Source organism: Oncorhynchus nerka, linkage group LG25 (assembly GCF_034236695.1).
Source record: "Oncorhynchus nerka isolate Pitt River linkage group LG25, Oner_Uvic_2.0, whole genome shotgun sequence".
Classification (NCBI taxonomy): Eukaryota; Metazoa; Chordata; class Actinopteri; order Salmoniformes; family Salmonidae; genus Oncorhynchus; species Oncorhynchus nerka.
The window spans coordinates 16,361,143-16,377,766 of NC_088420.1; the positions used below are offsets into that span (position 1 = coordinate 16,361,143).

A 16,624-nucleotide genomic window follows, 5' to 3' on the forward strand; every position below is an offset into this window, starting at 1 on the left:
GTAATTAATGATTTCAGGTTCTCTGCTGTGGCATGTCTCCATGTTCTCATTGGTGGCCCATGGGACCATATCCCCTGAACCCATCGATAACATCTCTGGAGAGATGAAAATAGCGTGTTCAACAACCCAACAAATAACCTGACATGGGGTGTTTGAGAGGATCTGCATATAGAGAAGAATTGGACAATATGTCCATCCGGGCCATCACAGGTTTTTCCGACATGGCAAGCTTGTAGTCATACCATCAAGGGCATTGAGGCTGACATCCTACCATTGACAATGGTCTGAATACCTATTTCAATTTTTTTATGAATTTGCAAAAATTTCAACAAAAAAAACGTTTTTGCATTGTCATTATGGGGTATTGTGTGTAGATTTAATGAGAATTTTTTTTCCCATCCATTTTAGAGTAAGGCTGTAATGTAACAAAATGTGGAAAAAGTCAAGGGGTCTGAATACTTTCCGAATGCACTGTAAAACTAACTAAAATACACTCCCATGCATTCAACCCAGGCATCCGACAATGGTACTTGAAACAAGCATCGGAAAATCCTGTCAAATGTCACTTGGCAGACCACCTGGCATTTACACTCAAATACGCAAACAAAAGCACCTGTTTTCCAACTGTGATAATTTGAAATTAGTCAAATAACAGAAAAGCATTTTCAAATACCAGATACTGAAATACATATGTATTTGAACCCTGTTCTGCACATAATTTTTTTTAAATAAATGAAGTCGTTTGTCCGTTTGTTAACCCCAGGGGTTAATGACCGAAAAAAGAGCTCCATCGACCCAAGATTTCCGACATGACACACCCCTTGCCTCCAGCTGCAGAATTTAATAAACATTAATTATTGTTCTTTGTTGGACAATGCCAGGCCAGAGTGACATTCCACAGGACGCAGACCCCCAGGGCCAAAACATATCCACAGGACGCTATTCCCCCAGGGCCAATTTTGACTATTTTCCACAGGACAATAACCCCAGGGCCAGAGTGACATCCACAGGACGCTAGACCCCCAGGGCCAGGACATCAGTAGTGACGAATCATGTAGTCCACAGGTTAAATGACCCCCAGGGCCAGATTTGAGACTCTCCACAGGACGTAGCCCCCAGGGCCAGATGACGTTCCACAGGACATGTCTCCCCAGGGCCAGAGTGGACAGCCACAGGACCCATCTAACATCCCCAGGGCCAGAGTGCTGTTCCACAGGACCCAAATAACCCCCAGGGCCAGAGGATCCACAGGAGAAGAATGGGGCCAGAGTGCAAAATACAGGTGTCCAAGGCGTAGATACCCAAGGGCTTGAGGCTGACGTACTCCACAGGGTCTGAATACCCCCAGGGCCAGATTTGAATTTCCAAAAAAACAGGCCGCATTGTCCCCAGGGCCAGAGTGAGATTCCAAGGAATTTTTTTCCCCCAGGGCCAGAGTGATGTAACAAAAGGACGAAGACCCCCAGGGCCAGAATGACTTTCCACAGGACTGTAAAACTAACCCCCAGGGCCAGAGTGACGTTCCACAGGCCGCTAGACCCCCAGGGCCAGAGTGACGTTCCACAGGCCGCAGACCTTGAAACCAGGGCCAGATTGACGCATTTACACCAAACACGCAAACAAAAGCACCTGTTTTGGGCAGTGTATTTGACAATTAGACCCCCAGGGCCAGAAGTGCATTCCAAACGCCAGATAGACCCCCAGGGCCAGAGTGAAGTTCCACAGGACGCTAGACCCCCAGGGCCAGAGTGGTTCCACAGGCCGCTAGGCCCCCAGGGCCAGAGTGCTCCACAGGACAGACCCCCAGGGCCAGAGTGAAACATTTACAGGACGCTGGACCCCCAGGGCCAGAGTGACATTCCACAGGCCGCTAGACCCCCAGGGCCAGAGTGACATTCCACAGGCCGCTAGACCCCCAGGGCCAGAGTGACGTTCCACAGGCCGCTAGACCCCCAGGGCCAGAGTGACGTTCCACAGGCCGCTAGACCCCCAGGGCCAGAGTGACGTTCCACAGGCCGCTAGACCCCCAGGGCCAGAGTGACGTTCCACAGGCCGCTAGACCCCCAGGGCCAGAGTGACGTTCCACAGGCCGCTAGACCCCCAGGGCCAGAGTGACGTTCCACAGGACGCTAGACCCCCAGGGCCAGAGTGACGTTCCACAGGACGCTAGACCCCCAGGGCCAGAGTGACGTTCCAATGGAAGCTAGACCCCCAGGGCCAGAGTGACGTTCCACAGGACGCTAGACCCCCAGGGCCAGAGTGACGTTCCACAGGACGCTAGACCCCCAGGGCCAGAGTGACGTTCCACAGGACGCTAGACCCCCAGGGCCAGAGTGACGTTCCACAGGACGCTAGACCCCCAGGGCCAGAGTGACGTTCCACAGGACGCTAGACCCCCAGGGCCAGAGTGACGTTCCACAGGACGCTAGACCCCCAGGGCCAGAGTGACGTTCCAATGGAAGCTAGACCCCCAGGGCCAGAGTGACGTTCCAATGGAAGCTAGACCCCCAGGGCCAGAGTGAAGTTCCACAGGACGCTAGACCCCCAGGGCCAGAGTGACGTTCCACAGGCCGCTAGACCCCCAGGGCCAGAGTGACGTTCCACAGGACGCTAGACCCCCAGGGCCAGAGTGACGTTCCACAGGACGCTAGACCCCCAGGGCCAGAGTGACGTTCCACAGGACGCTAGACCCCCAGGGCCAGAGTGACGTTCCACAGGACGCTAGACCCCCAGGGCCAGGATGGATAGTAGTATTTCTACCCAGGTCTGGTGGAAGGGGGCAACACATCCGGACAAATGTTTTACTGAAGTGGTATGCGGCCTGCTACATGTTGTTTTACTGTCTCCCAGGGATTGAATTGAGTTTTTGTAAAATGTACAATGTGGACTCAAGAGGATGGCACTTAAAAGTGTTAATTAAAACACTTGTGTCAAGATGGATAATGATAGGAGACAAGCGCAGGAATACGAAATAGTTTTTTTTATTTCCTCACCCAAACAAAAGAGCGAGGTGTAAACCTTTAAACAACACACTGGGTGAGACCCGTGTTAAAGGCCAGGCACAAGACAAAGGAGATGATTGTGGACTACAGGAAAAAGAGAACCGAGCACGCCCCCATTCTCATCGACGGGGCTGCAGTGGAGCAGGTTGAGAGCGTCAAGTTCCTTGGTGTCCACATCAACAACAAACTAGAATGGTCCAAGCACACCAAGACAGTCGTGAAGAGGGCACGACAAAACCTATTCCCCCTCAGGAGACTGAAAAGATTTGGCATGGGTCCTCAGATCCTCAAAAGGTTCTACAGTTGCACCATCGAGAGCTGGTTGCATCACTGCCTGGTATGGCAACTGCTCTGCATCTGACCGCAAGGCGCTACAGAGGGTAGTGCAAACGGCCCAGTACATCACTGGGGCCAAGCTTCCTGCCATCCAGGACCTCTGTACCAGGCAGTGTCAGAGGAAGGCCCTAAAAATTGTCAAAGACTCCAGCCACCATAGTCATAGACTGTTCTCTCTGCTACAGCACGGCAAGCAGTACCGGAGCTCCAAGTCTAGGTCCTTGAGGCTTCTAAACAGCTTCTACCCCCAAGCCATAAGACTCCTGAACATCTAGTCAAATGGCTACCCAGACTATTTGCCGTAAAGCCTTTTTGAAATCTGACACAGCGGATGGATTAACAAGACGTTAAGCTTTATTTTGATGTATAACACTTGTATTTTCATGAGTGTTAAATATTTATATTTCTGTCATTTGAATTTCACACTGCAATTTCACCGTATGTTGTCGAGGTGTGCCGCTAGCGGGACGTCTAGCCATAACAGGTTTTAATAAGATTACATATCCAGGTGGGGCTGATCCAGATGCTAAGGTGCTTGATACATACGATGGCCCCAGAAACACTGCCTGCCTTGGGTTTACAGCCCATCACTACAGATCGCCGTTAGCAGCGAGACCGAGTATACTGTGATCTTAAATGATAATTGGCAAGCCGAGAGCTTGGCCATGCAACTGCTACTGTTCTGATTGCCAATGTGCCATGAGTTGAGGTGAGAAAAGCGTGAGTTTGACAATCCCGGTGGTTATTCTGGCATTTCACAGATGTAGCGTCTGTGTCTTGGGATTTTCCCAGGCAACAGCTCCTGCGTGGTTATAAGCCTAGATTTGGAAGATTCCAGATAAGGGTTTTGGCGTCACTTTCCAACCAAGCCTCCTTTAACCCCCCCCAACTCCCAAAATCTGACGTGATGACTTTGTGGCTGTGCTATCTAGTGACCACTTTGCAGAGCTGCCTCCAGTACATGAGTCTTCTCAATAAATGCCAACCTGTATAATATTGTCCTGTACCATTGCAGTTTTCTAACATGTTTTTTTACTCTTATACAGTGGTTCTTTCACACAGCACTGAAAGCTTCTTTATTATCATAAGATGCTATATGAACATTGAACAATATTTACATTTACATTTACATTTAAGTCATTTAGCAGACGATATGCCTTTGTCTCTCCTAGGATACAGCAGGACAGGAGAGGTACAGGACTATCACCACCGCTTACTACAGAGGAGCTATGGGCTTCATCCTCATGTACGACATCTGCAATGAAGAGTCCTTCAACGCTGTGCAGGACTGGTGGGTCTGCTGACTGAGACACCAGGGCTGTCTCTCAATACTCTCAAATGGCTTCCTTTGCTGCTTTCATTACTCACCACTGGAGAAGACACTGATTTTGTGTGTGTGTGTGTGTGTGTGTGTTTCAGGGCTACCCAGATAAAAACCTATTCGTGGGATAACGCTCAGGTCATCATGGTGGGCAACAAGTGTGATGTGGGCGAGGAGAGGGTGGTGCCCACAGAGAAGGGGAAGCACTTGGCTGACCAATTAGGTGAGTTAATTGCCTGGATTACCATATTGTCAAGACTGTCCTTCTGCTGAAATTCATGTTATTTCGCCTTATAGCAGTGCTGACCTGCATGGTATTACTGGCCAGGACAAGATTCCATGTTTGTGAGATTTGAATTGAAACCACACTGAGGAATTGTGGTGGTGAACAAAATGGTGTCTACTCTACTCTATTCTAGTATGAATGAAGAATAAATTGGTAATACACAAAGATTTATCCCCTGGGGCTATACAGTGCCCTTATTGGGACAGTGAAGTCATTTGTCTTTTGGCTTTAAAGGTTTGTATTTAAAATCAAACAATGACTATGAGGTTAAAGTGCAGACTGTCCGTTTTCATTTGAGGGCATTTTCATTCATATCGCGTGAAACATTTAGAAATTAAAACACTTTTTTTTTTTACATAGACCCCCCCATTTTAGGGGACCAAAAGTATTGGGACAAAATCACTTATGTGTATTAAAGTAGTCAAAAAGTTGAGTATTTGGTCCCATATTCCTAGAACACAAGGACCTCATTGTGTACATTTGCTGTTTGTTTTGGTTGTGTTTCAGATTATTTTGTGCCCAATAATGTATTGTGTCATCTTGGAGTCACTTTTATTGTAAATAAGAATATAATATGTTTCTAAACACATCTACATTAATGTGGAGGCTTCCATAATGGATAGTCCTGAATGAATTGTGAAATATGATGAGTGAGACAGTTACAGATGCACCGTTATTTACATTTAATTTCTACTCGGCACAAAATAATCTGAAACACAACCAACACATACAGCAAATGCATCCAACATTATTCACTGTCCCAGTAGTTACGGAGGGCACTGTATAAGCAAATCCACATCAGTTCTTCTCTATACGTGTTATTAGCATTACTCTAGTCTTGTCAAGAGTCTACACACGTCATCTCTATAGCTGTACGTCATTTCTATAGCTGTGCGGCATAACGTGCCATGTCTGTGCTTTGCGCCCCATGTTGTGGAGGCAAGCTAATCAGTGCTAGTTGTTTCATGCAGTCTGCTCTGATGTCACCTTTCTGTCACTCCTGGAGCTTTGTGTTAGCCTCTTGCTCTCAAATGTTGAACGGTTGGCTGAAGTGTGACCACTGTTGAGGGTATCTTATCGAATCCTGGAGCGTGTTCGTACTTGGTACACAGCATGGTATAACCTGTGTAATATTTAGTATCCCGTGTCCTCACCTAGCTCTGGTCCTAGGTGTTAGTGTGCATTCCACTACTAACTTATTAGAGGAACGCACACTAACGCCCTGGACCAGAGCTATGTACTCACCATACTGTATGTACTCCTTCTGTCTGTGTGCAGGGTTCGAGTACTACGAGGCCAGCGCCAAGGAGAACATTAATGTCCGCCAGGTGTTTGAGCGGCTGGTCGACATCATCTGCGTCAAGATGTCCGAGCGAGTGGACGTGGAGCCGCCCATGGTCCCCGGTGTCAAGACTACCAGACTCACCGACAAGCCCCCCCAGTTACCTCAGAAGTGCACCTGTGCCTGACTCACACTTATAGGGCTGAGCCAAGCCATGCCGAGCCAAGCCATGCCGAGCCGTACTTGGCTGGCCTGGTTACGCTTCTACCATAGTTGCTGGAACCATGCTGGAAAATACCATTTGAATAGAAACTATCCGAGCCAGCACCGTGCGGTTGGGATTGGCCCTATAGTATGAGTGAGCTACTACTGATTTGGCCCTCAGTTCTCCACTACGATACTTGCCATTCAAATCAAAATCAAACCAAATTTATTTATATAGCCCTTTGTACATCAGCTGATATCTCAAAGTGCTGTACAGAAACCCAGCCTAAAACCCCAAACAGCAAGCAATGCAGGTGTTGAAGCACGTTGGCTAGGAAAAACTCCCTAGAAAGGCCAAAACCTAGGAAGAAACCTAGAGAGGAACCAGGCTATGAGGGGTGGCCAGTCCTTTTCTTGCTGTGCCGGGTGGAGATTATAACAGCACATGGCCAAGATGTTCAAATGTTCATAAATTACCAGCATGGTCAAATAATAATAATCTCAGTAGTTGTCGAGGGTGCAGCAAGTCAGCACCTCAGGAGTAAATGTCAGTTGGCCTTTCATAGCCGATCATTACGAGTATCTCTACCACTCCTGCTGTCTCTAGAGTTGAAAACAGCAGGTCTGGGACAGGTAGCATTCCACTACTGTTCTTTCCCAACTCCCTGTAAAGCTATTACAAGTTCCACAAACTTCTTTCCAAAAAGGTAGCCAACTATACAATGTAATTTATCAAGCTACCAATAACCACTACTACTACCACTATCACCAAAAACTACTACCATCAATAACTACTACTACCACTACCACCACTACTACTACTATTTACATATGTTTCCCCCCTGTAGCCTTGACCTCCAGCTGGTTCAGAGGTCAGGGAACACTAAGCAGGGTATAAAGGTAAGCACAGCATTGCCTCTATCCTCCAAAAAGTGGCTTCACCACCGCACAAAGAATCACAAGACCACATCAGTTCGCATTACAAGTTTACACGGGTTAGGAGACGAGCCTCGATAGCTGCATAGTCTTCAAGTTCAGAATAATTTGGTTTAGTGCTCTTGTTGACCGTCCTTTACAAGCACTAAAGCGAAGACAAACTAACCACTGGATACAGACCTCAGTTCAATCTAGTTTTGATTTACATTTGGTTGAGTTGTCAACTAACGTGAAATCAACAAATTCACCATGACATTGGATTTATATTCAAAGTTGGATAAAAAATAGATATAAATGCCCTTATGTTGATGACTTTTTGCATCAAATCAGTTTTCCACATTGATTCAACATCATCACATATATTTTTGGGGTTGAAATGATGTAGAAACAACATTGATTCAACATCATCACATATATTTTTGGGGTTGAAATGATGTAGAAACAACATTGATTCAACATCATCACATATATTTTTGGGGTTGAAATGATGTAGAAACAACATTGATTCAACATCATCACATATATTTTTGGGGTTGAAATGATGTAGAAACAACATTGATTCAACATCATCACATATATTTTTGGGGTTGAAATGATGTAGAAACAACATTGATTCAACATCATCACATATATTTTTGGGGTTGAAATGATGTAGAAACAACATTGATTCAACCAGTTTTTGCCCAGTGGGTAACAATCTTCCCTGTAGATTTTTGAGTCCCTTAACAATATGCAGTGCAACTGTCTCTTGGAGAGGTAATAACAATGGTACACTGTTGAAATGGCAAGATGTCCAATACGTCTTTTACCACCAACACTAAGCCAATGCCATGTACAGGGAGTTCTGACATTCTGAGGGACTATATAGAATATAGATGTTCATTGGAGAGCACACTCTTTATCCTTCAGCTAATATCATCTCCTAGCCGTTATGTAAGCCATGTTTATGTACAGTGTTTATTTCATGAAAATGTGTGTGTTTTAGAGAGCAAAGCAGTCTATTGTTGTGTATGGCACATAACTGAGTGTTCAGTTGTAACGGTTTCATTTGTGTATCATGTAACTTGGGCTGAGGTACATGTCAACATCAAAATACATTGTGAAATGGAAGAGACAGAAAATTATATTTTAAAATGTTCTGCTTAAAAAAAGAACAATGGCAAAATCTTAAACATATTCTGCAAAATCTTTGTATCGCAAAGTAGCACGTTTTTAAGTGTAGCTTCCCACCATGTGTATTTTCAGTTTTATATTTAAATGTCTTAATATAAAGATTTAATATGTGAATTTGTAAATCATAGTTCAAATCTATAATGGTGTTTGCTGAATTTATTTTGATGCTGTATTATGGGAAGAAATATAGACCATTAATGTCAACTTGTTGTTACAGTGAACTCCTAGACAAAGTGGGAGAAAAGCACAAAGTGATTGTACAACATTTTGTGGATGTTTGTATATTATAGATGCAATTTAGTATATTAAAAAGCACAACTCTACTTTAATTCATTGATTCCATTTATCACGAATGGGCTTTTGAATTCTGTACAATCAGTTAAACTACAATGAATCAAATGTTCTTATAGGCAGTTAGCATCGAAATCTTAAAGTATTCTAATTCCTAATTATAAACTGGATGGTTCAAGCCCTGACTGCTGATTGGCTGAAAGCCGTGGTTTATCAGACCGTATACCACGGGTATGACAAAACATATATTTTTACTCTTCTAATTACATTGGTTTATAATAGCAATAAGGCACCTCGGGGGTTTGTGGTATATGGCCAATATACCATGGCTAAGGGCTTTATCCAAGCACTCTGCATTATGTCATGCGCAAGAACAGCCCTTAGCCATGGTATATTGGCCATATGCCTTATTGTTTAATTCTATGGCAGCTACACTGTATTCATACAATAGCACAATTAGAACTACAGTACCTTTAGAAAGTATTAAGACCCCTTGACTTTTTCCACGTTTTGTTACGTTTAAATGGATTAAACTGCTTTTCCCCCCTCATCAACCTTCTTTTCCCCTCATCTGTCGTCTTGGGTATAACGCTACAAGCTTGGCACACCTGTATTTGGGGAGTTTCTCCCATTCTTCTCTGCAGATCTTCTCAAGCTCTGTCAGGTTGGATGGGGAGCGTTGAGGCACAGCTATTTTCAGGTCTCTCGAGATGTTTGATTGGGTCGAAGTCCAGGCTCTGGCTGGGCCAATTAAGGACATTCAGAGACCTGTCCAAAAGCCACTCCTGCGTTGTCTTGGCTGTGTGCTTAGGGTCATGTTCCTGTTAGAAGGTGAACCTTTGCTCCAGTCTGAGGTCCTGAGCACTCTGGAGTAGGTTTTCATCAATGATCTCTCTGTACTTTGCTCCGTTCATCTTTGTCATCATCCTGACAACTCTCCCAGTCCCTGCCGCTGAAAAACATTCCCACAGCATGATGTTACCGCCACCATGCTTCACCGTAGGGATGGTGCCAGGTTTCCTCCAAACGTGAACCTTGGTATTCAGGCCAAAAAGTTCAATCTTGGTTTCATCAAACCAGATAATCTTGTGTCTCATGGTCTGAGAGTCTTTACGACTTTTGGCAAACTCCAAGCGGGCTGTCATGTGCCTTTTACTGAGGATTAGCTTCCGTCTGGCCACTCTACTATAAAGGCCTGATTGGTGGAGTGCTGCAGAGATGGTTGTCTATCTGGAAGGTTCTCCCATCTCCACAGAGGAACTCTGGAGCTCTGTCAGAGTGACCATCATGTTCTTGGTCACTCCCCTGACCAAGGCCCTTCTCCCTCGATTGCTCAGTTTATCTGGGCGGCCAGCTCTAGGAAGGGTCTTGGTGGTTCCAAACTTCTTCCATTTATGAATGATGGAGGCCACTGTGTTCTTGGACCTTTAATGCTGCAGACATTTTTTTTGTACCCTTCCCCAGATCTGTGCCTTGACACAATCCTGTTTTGGAGCTCTACGGACAATTCCTTCAACCTCATGGCTTGGTTTTTGCTCTGACATGCACTGTCAACTGTGGGACCTTTATATAGACAGGTGTGTGCCTTTCCAAATCATGTCCAATCAATTGAATTTACCACAGGTGGACTCTAATCTCAAGGATGATCAATGGAAACAGGATGCACCTGAGCTCAATTTCGAGTCTCATAGTAAAGGGTCTGAATACTATGTAAGTAAAGTTATTTCATTCTTCTTTCATTCACATTTGTAAAAATTTATAAAAACCTGTTCCTTTTGTCATTCTGAGGTATTGTGTGAAGAGTAAAGATTTTTTATTGATTTAATCCATTTTAGAATAAGGCTAACATAACAACATTTTGAAAAACTCAAGGGGTCTGAATATTTTCTGAAGGCACTGTATGGACAGAATGATCAATAGAATTCTAATGCTATGGTTAGAATCATCAATAGAATTCTAATGCTATGGGCAGAATCATCAATAGAATTCTAATGCTACGAGCAGAATCATCAATAGAATTCTAATGCTACGGGCAGAATCATCAATAGAATTCTAATGCTACGGGCAGAATCATCAGAATCAGAATCATCAATAGAATTATAATGCAGAATCATCAATAGGGCAGAATCATCAATAGAATTCTAATGCTACGGGTAGAATCATCACTAGAATTCTAATGCTACGGGCAGAATCATCAATAGAATTCTAATGCTACGGGCAGAATCATCAATAGAACCCTAATGCTATGAGCAGAATCACATCTGTAAAAGTTGCACATCTGTAAAAGTTTGAGGGTCTTAGGGGCCAAGACACATTTCTTCAGCCTCCTGAGGTTGAAGAAGCACTGTTGCACCTTCTTCACCACACTGTCTGTGTGGGTGGACCATTTCAGATCATCAGTGATGTGTACGCCAAGGAACTTGAAGCTTTCCACCTTCTCCACTGCAGTCCTGTTAATGTGGAGTGGCGTGCTCCCTCTGTTTTTTCCTGAAGTCCACGATCAGCTCCTTCGTTTTGTTGAGGGAGAGGTTATTTTCCTGGCACCACTCCGCCAGGGCCCTCACCTCCTCCTTGTAGCCTGTCTCATCATTGTTGGTAATCAGGCCTACTATGCTTGTTTCATCTGCAAACTTGATGATTGAGTTGGAGGTGTACGTGGCCACAGTCATGGGTGAACTGGGAGTACAGGAGGGGGCTGAGCACACATCCTTGTGGGGGCCCTTTGTTTTGAGGATCATTGAAGTGGAGGTGTTGTTTCCTACCTTCACCACGTGGAGGCAGACTGTCAGGAAGTCCAGGACCCAGTTGCACAGGGTGGGTTTCAGACCGAGGGCCCTGAGCTTGATGATGAGTTTGGAGGGTACTATGGTGTTGAAGGCTGAGCTATAGTCAATGAACAGCATTCTTACATAGGTATTCCTCTTGTCCAGATGGGATAGGGCAGTGTGCAGTGCAACAGACGATTGCATCATCTGTGGATCTATTGGGGTGGTAAGCAAATTGAAGTGGGTCTAGGGTGACAGGTAAGGTAGAGGTGATATGATCCTTGACTAGTCTCTCAAAGCACTTCATAATGACAGAAGTGAGTGCTACGGGGCGATAGTTATTTAGTTCAGTTACCTTTGTTCCTGTACCCAAGAAAGCAATGGTGGCAATCTTGAAGCAGGTGTGGACAGCAGACTGGGATAGGGAGAGATTGAATATGTCCATAAACATGCGCAGACCAGCTGGCTGGAGTCCTCTGAGGACGTGGCGAGTTATGCCATCTGGGCCAGCAGCCTTGCAAGGGTTAACATATCTTACTCATGTCGGCCACGGAGAAGGAGAGCCCACAGTCCTTGGGAGCAGGCCGCTTCGATGGCACTGTGTTATCCTCATAGTGGGTGAAGGTGTTTAAGGGCCACTCCACACTGCCCTATCCTACCTGGACAAAAGGAACACCTATGTGAAAATTGCTATTCATTGACTACAGGTCAGCTTTCAACACCATAGTGCCCTCAAAGCTCATCATTAAGCTAAGGTCCCTGGGACTAAACACCTCCCTCTGCAACTGGATCCTGGACTTCCTGACGGGCCGCCCCAGGTGGGAAAAGGGCCGCCCCAGGTGGTAAAGGGCCGCCCCCAGGTGGGAGGGCCGCCCCCAAGGGCCGCCCACAGGTGGAAAAGGGCCGCCCCCAGGTGGGAAAAGGGCCGCCCCAGGTGGGAAAGGGCCGCCCCCAGGTGGGAAAAGGGCCGCCCCCAGGCGGGAAAGGGCCGCCCCCAGGCGGGAAAAGGGCCCCCCAGGTGGGAAAGGGCCGCCCCCAGGTGGGAAAAGGGCCGCCCCCAGGTGGGAAAAGGGCCGCCCCCAGGTGGGAAAAGGGCCGCCCCCAGGTGGGAAAAGGGCCGCCCCCCCAGGTGGGAAAAGGGCCGCCCCCCCCAGGTGGGAAAAGGGCCGCCCCCAGGTGGGAAAAGGGCCGCCCCCCCAGGTGGGAAAAGGGCCGCCCCCAGGTGGGAAAAGGGCCGCCCCCCCAGGTGGGAAAAGGGCCGCCCCCGGGTTGTTCCCCTATTTGCATTGCTCCTGCTACTCTGTTTATTATCTATTCATAGTCGCGTTACCTCTACCTACATGTGCATATTACCTCGACTAACCGCACATTGACTCTGTACCGGTACCCCCTGTATATACCCTCGCTACTGTTGATCTACTGTTGCGCCTTAATTATTTGGTATTTTTCTGTTTTCTTATTTTTTACTTACATTTTTTATTTATTTTTTACTTCAGTTTATTTTAGTAAATACTTTAACACTTATTTTCTTAAAACTGCAATGTTGGTTAATGACTGTAAGGTTGTATTCAGCGCATGTGACAAATACAATGTTATTGTATTTTAGCTTCCAGGGAGCAAGACGTTGATGTCCGCGACCTGGCTGGTTTTCCCTTTGTAATCGGTGATTGTCTGTAGACCCTGCCACATACGTCTCGTGTCTGAGCCGTTGAATTGCGACTCCACTTTGTCTCTGTACTCATGTTTTGCCTGTTTGATTGCCTTATGGAGGGCATAACTCCACTGTTTATATTTCAACCATATTCCCAGACACATTGCGGAGTTAAATGTGGTGGTTTACGCATTCAGTTTTGCGCGAAAGCTGCCATCAATCCATGGTTTTGGTTTGGGTAAGTATAAAATCCCTATATCTGTGTTAACCTCAGACATTATTTGGGGCTTTTTTTTGTTTTTTAGGATTATAAATTGCCCAGCTCTATTGCCATTGCTCTTGGACATTTTCACGATCCACCATTTTAAAGTAGACAAGTAATGGTGGGGTGGGGATTCCTATGGGTTGTAGGCTCAATGTGTCTGCCAATGCTGTCAGTCACAGATGCTATAATGGCACCGATATAAATATATAAAGTCCTCTATCTCTATGGATTTTTCCCCCAAAAATGTTTTTTACCGGTCTAACGAGCGTTACCAGAGACAAAACTAGAATACCTATGTAAGAATGCTGTTCATCGATTACAGCTCAGAATTTAACACCATAGTACCCTCCAAACTCGTCATTAAGCTCGAGACCCTGGTTCTCGACCCTGCCCTGTGCAACTGGCTCCTGGACTTTCTGACGAGCCGCCCCCAAGTGGTGAGGGTAGGTAACAACATCTCCACCCCGCTGATCCTCAACCAAAAGGGTGTGTTCTCAGCCCTCTCCTGTACTCCCTGTTCACCCACAACTGCGTGGCCATGCACGCCTCCAACTCAATCATCAAGTTTGCAGACGACACTACAGTGGTAGGCTTGATTACCAACAACGACGAGACGGCCTACAGGAAGGAGGTGAGGGCCCTCGGAATGTGGTGTCAGGAAAATAACCTCACACTCAATGTCAACAAAACAAAGGAGATGATCGTGGACTTCGGGAAACAGCAGATGGAGCAGCCCCCTATCCACATCGACGGGACAGTAGTGGAGAGGGTGGAAAGTTAAGTTCCTCGGCGTACACATCACGGACAAACTGAAATGGTCCACCCACACAGACAGTTAGTATATAACCGCTACTTAGGGAGTATATAACCGCTACTTAGGTAGGAGATAACTGCTACTTAGGTAGTATATAACCTCTACTTAGTATATAATCTCTACTTAGTTAGTATATAGTATATAACCTCTACTTAGTTAGTATATAGTATATAACCTCTACTTAGGTAGAATGTAACCTCTACTTAGGTAGTATATAGTATATAATCTCTACTTAGTTAGTATATAGTATATAACCTCTACTTAGGTAGAATAACCTCTACTTAGGTAGGTAGTATAACCTCTACTTAGGTAGAATGTAACCTCTACTTAGGTAGAATGTAACCTCTACTTAGGTAGTATGTAACCTCTACTTAGGTAGTATGTAACCTCTACTTAGGTAGTATGTAACCTCTACTTAGGTAGTGTATGTAACCTCTACTTAGGTAGTGTATGTAACGCTACTTAGGTAGTGTATATAACCTTAGGGAATTGCAGTGACACCTGGGATTTACTATTTCTCAATATGTGTAAGAGAAATGTTAGTAGCTAGTAGGCTGACACATTTCAAATTATATCCTGTTTTAGTTATTTAATACTTCCCTTAATTTTTCTTCTAGCTCATGTCCGTTTCAACCTTATCTCCCCGATGATTTAGAAATCTCCAGAGAAGTTAGTATTTTATCTGAAAACAAAACCCTTATTGTTTGTAGTGTATGTATTGTGGCCCTCTACCCCGGTGCTGTTTGACATCTTTGTGAACATCTTGGCCCACAACCTGGCAGAGCTGGCCTACGAGGCTGACGTGGCCCAGCTGGAGTACAAACTGATCGCCGGGGAACATGGCCTGGTCATCAGGGTCAAGGGCTTCAACCACAAGCTGCCTGGTCATCAGGGTCAAGGGCTTCAACCACAAGCTGCCTGGTCATCAGGGTCAAGGGCTTCAACCACAAGCTGCCTGGTCATCAGGGTCAAGGGCTTCAACCACAAGCTGCCTGGTCATCAGGGTCAAGGGTTTCAACCACAAGCTGCCTGGTCATCAGGGTCAAGGGCTTCAACCACAAGCTGCCTGGTCATCAGGGTCAAGGGCTTCAACCACAAGCTGCCTGGTCATCAGGGTCAAGGGTTTCAACCACAAGCTGCCTGGTCATCAGGGTCAAGGGTTTCAACCACAAGCTGCCTGGTCATCAGGGTCAAGGGCTTCAACCTGTTGTATTTTCACGTGACAATTAACATTGGATTTGAAGGAAAGATATGTTAAAAAATATTGCTAGGTAGCAATGTACCTGGACCAAAAACGCTGGTATTTTTTAATCATATATCACATATTTTTATCATATAGCTTGTTCTCCATCTTCTTTTTAAATAGTGAGCCAACATGTTTTCATCACTTTTATTTCCATGACTGATAAAGCCATTTTCTCATGCTCTTTCTAGTCTCTCTGCAGCAGACATGTCATCCTATAGCTACAGTAGCTTTGATTGGACTGATGTCAACATCTTACTTTCAAAATCTTATCTAGCAGTCATCTACAGTTGTCATCAAGTCGACAATCTACTGGCAAATCCTTTTAAATCCTTGGCGTATGAAGATAAATAATGAAGAGAAATTATAGATGAAACGAATCGGTGCTCATTGGCCATTGTACATAAAGATTACACAACACGTTGGAAATCGCAAATCCAAGAATGAGTCGTATGGAAGGAATCAGTGACTAACTGCAAGCATTGCAAAGAAACCACAAACATTGGCCTGCTACTCTGCTCTGACTTGCCTGGCCATTCTCCTTCTCTCCAAAGCCTACCATCTGACAGAGGGAGAGTAGGTACAGTAAGCTCTGGAGGAGCTGATAGGGGATAACCCTTGATATGCTCCCTCTACCATGCAAGCACATACAGTTGAAGTCGGGAGTTTACATCCACTGAGGTTGACTGTGCCTTTAAACAGCTTGGAAAATTACAGAAAATTATGTCATGGCTTTAGAAGCTTCTGATAGGCTAATTGACATCATTTGAGTCAATTGGAGGTGTACCTGTGGATGTATTTCAAGGCATACCTGCTTGACATCATGGAAAATCAAAAGAAATCAGCCAAGATCGCAGAAACAAATTGTAAGACCTCCACAAGTCTGGTTCATCCTTGGGAGTAATTTCCAAACACCTGAAGGTGCCACGTTCACCTGTACAAACAATAGTACGCAAGTATAAACACCCTGGGACCACGCTGCCGTCATGCCGTTCAGGAAGGAGACGCGTTCTGTCTCCTAGAGAGAAACGTACTTTGGTGCAAAAGGTGCAAAT

The 16,624-nt window shown here is 45.4% G+C and overlaps 1 protein-coding gene across 1 annotated transcript in view; it reads left to right on the forward strand.

The window, feature by feature from the left end:
- LOC115109077 (ras-related protein Rab-3B-like) overlaps positions 1 to 8,869 on the forward strand; it is a 13,755-nt gene extending 4,886 nt beyond the window's left edge. The window contains exons 3-5 of the mRNA XM_029633657.2: positions 4,511 to 4,629; positions 4,758 to 4,882; positions 6,224 to 8,869. Coding sequence (XP_029489517.1) covers positions 4,511 to 4,629; positions 4,758 to 4,882; positions 6,224 to 6,414 — 435 coding nt within the window. The 3' untranslated portion in view covers positions 6,415 to 8,869. The remainder of the gene's footprint in view (positions 1 to 4,510; positions 4,630 to 4,757; positions 4,883 to 6,223) is intronic.
- Positions 8,870 to 16,624: the final 7,755 nt, after the last annotated feature.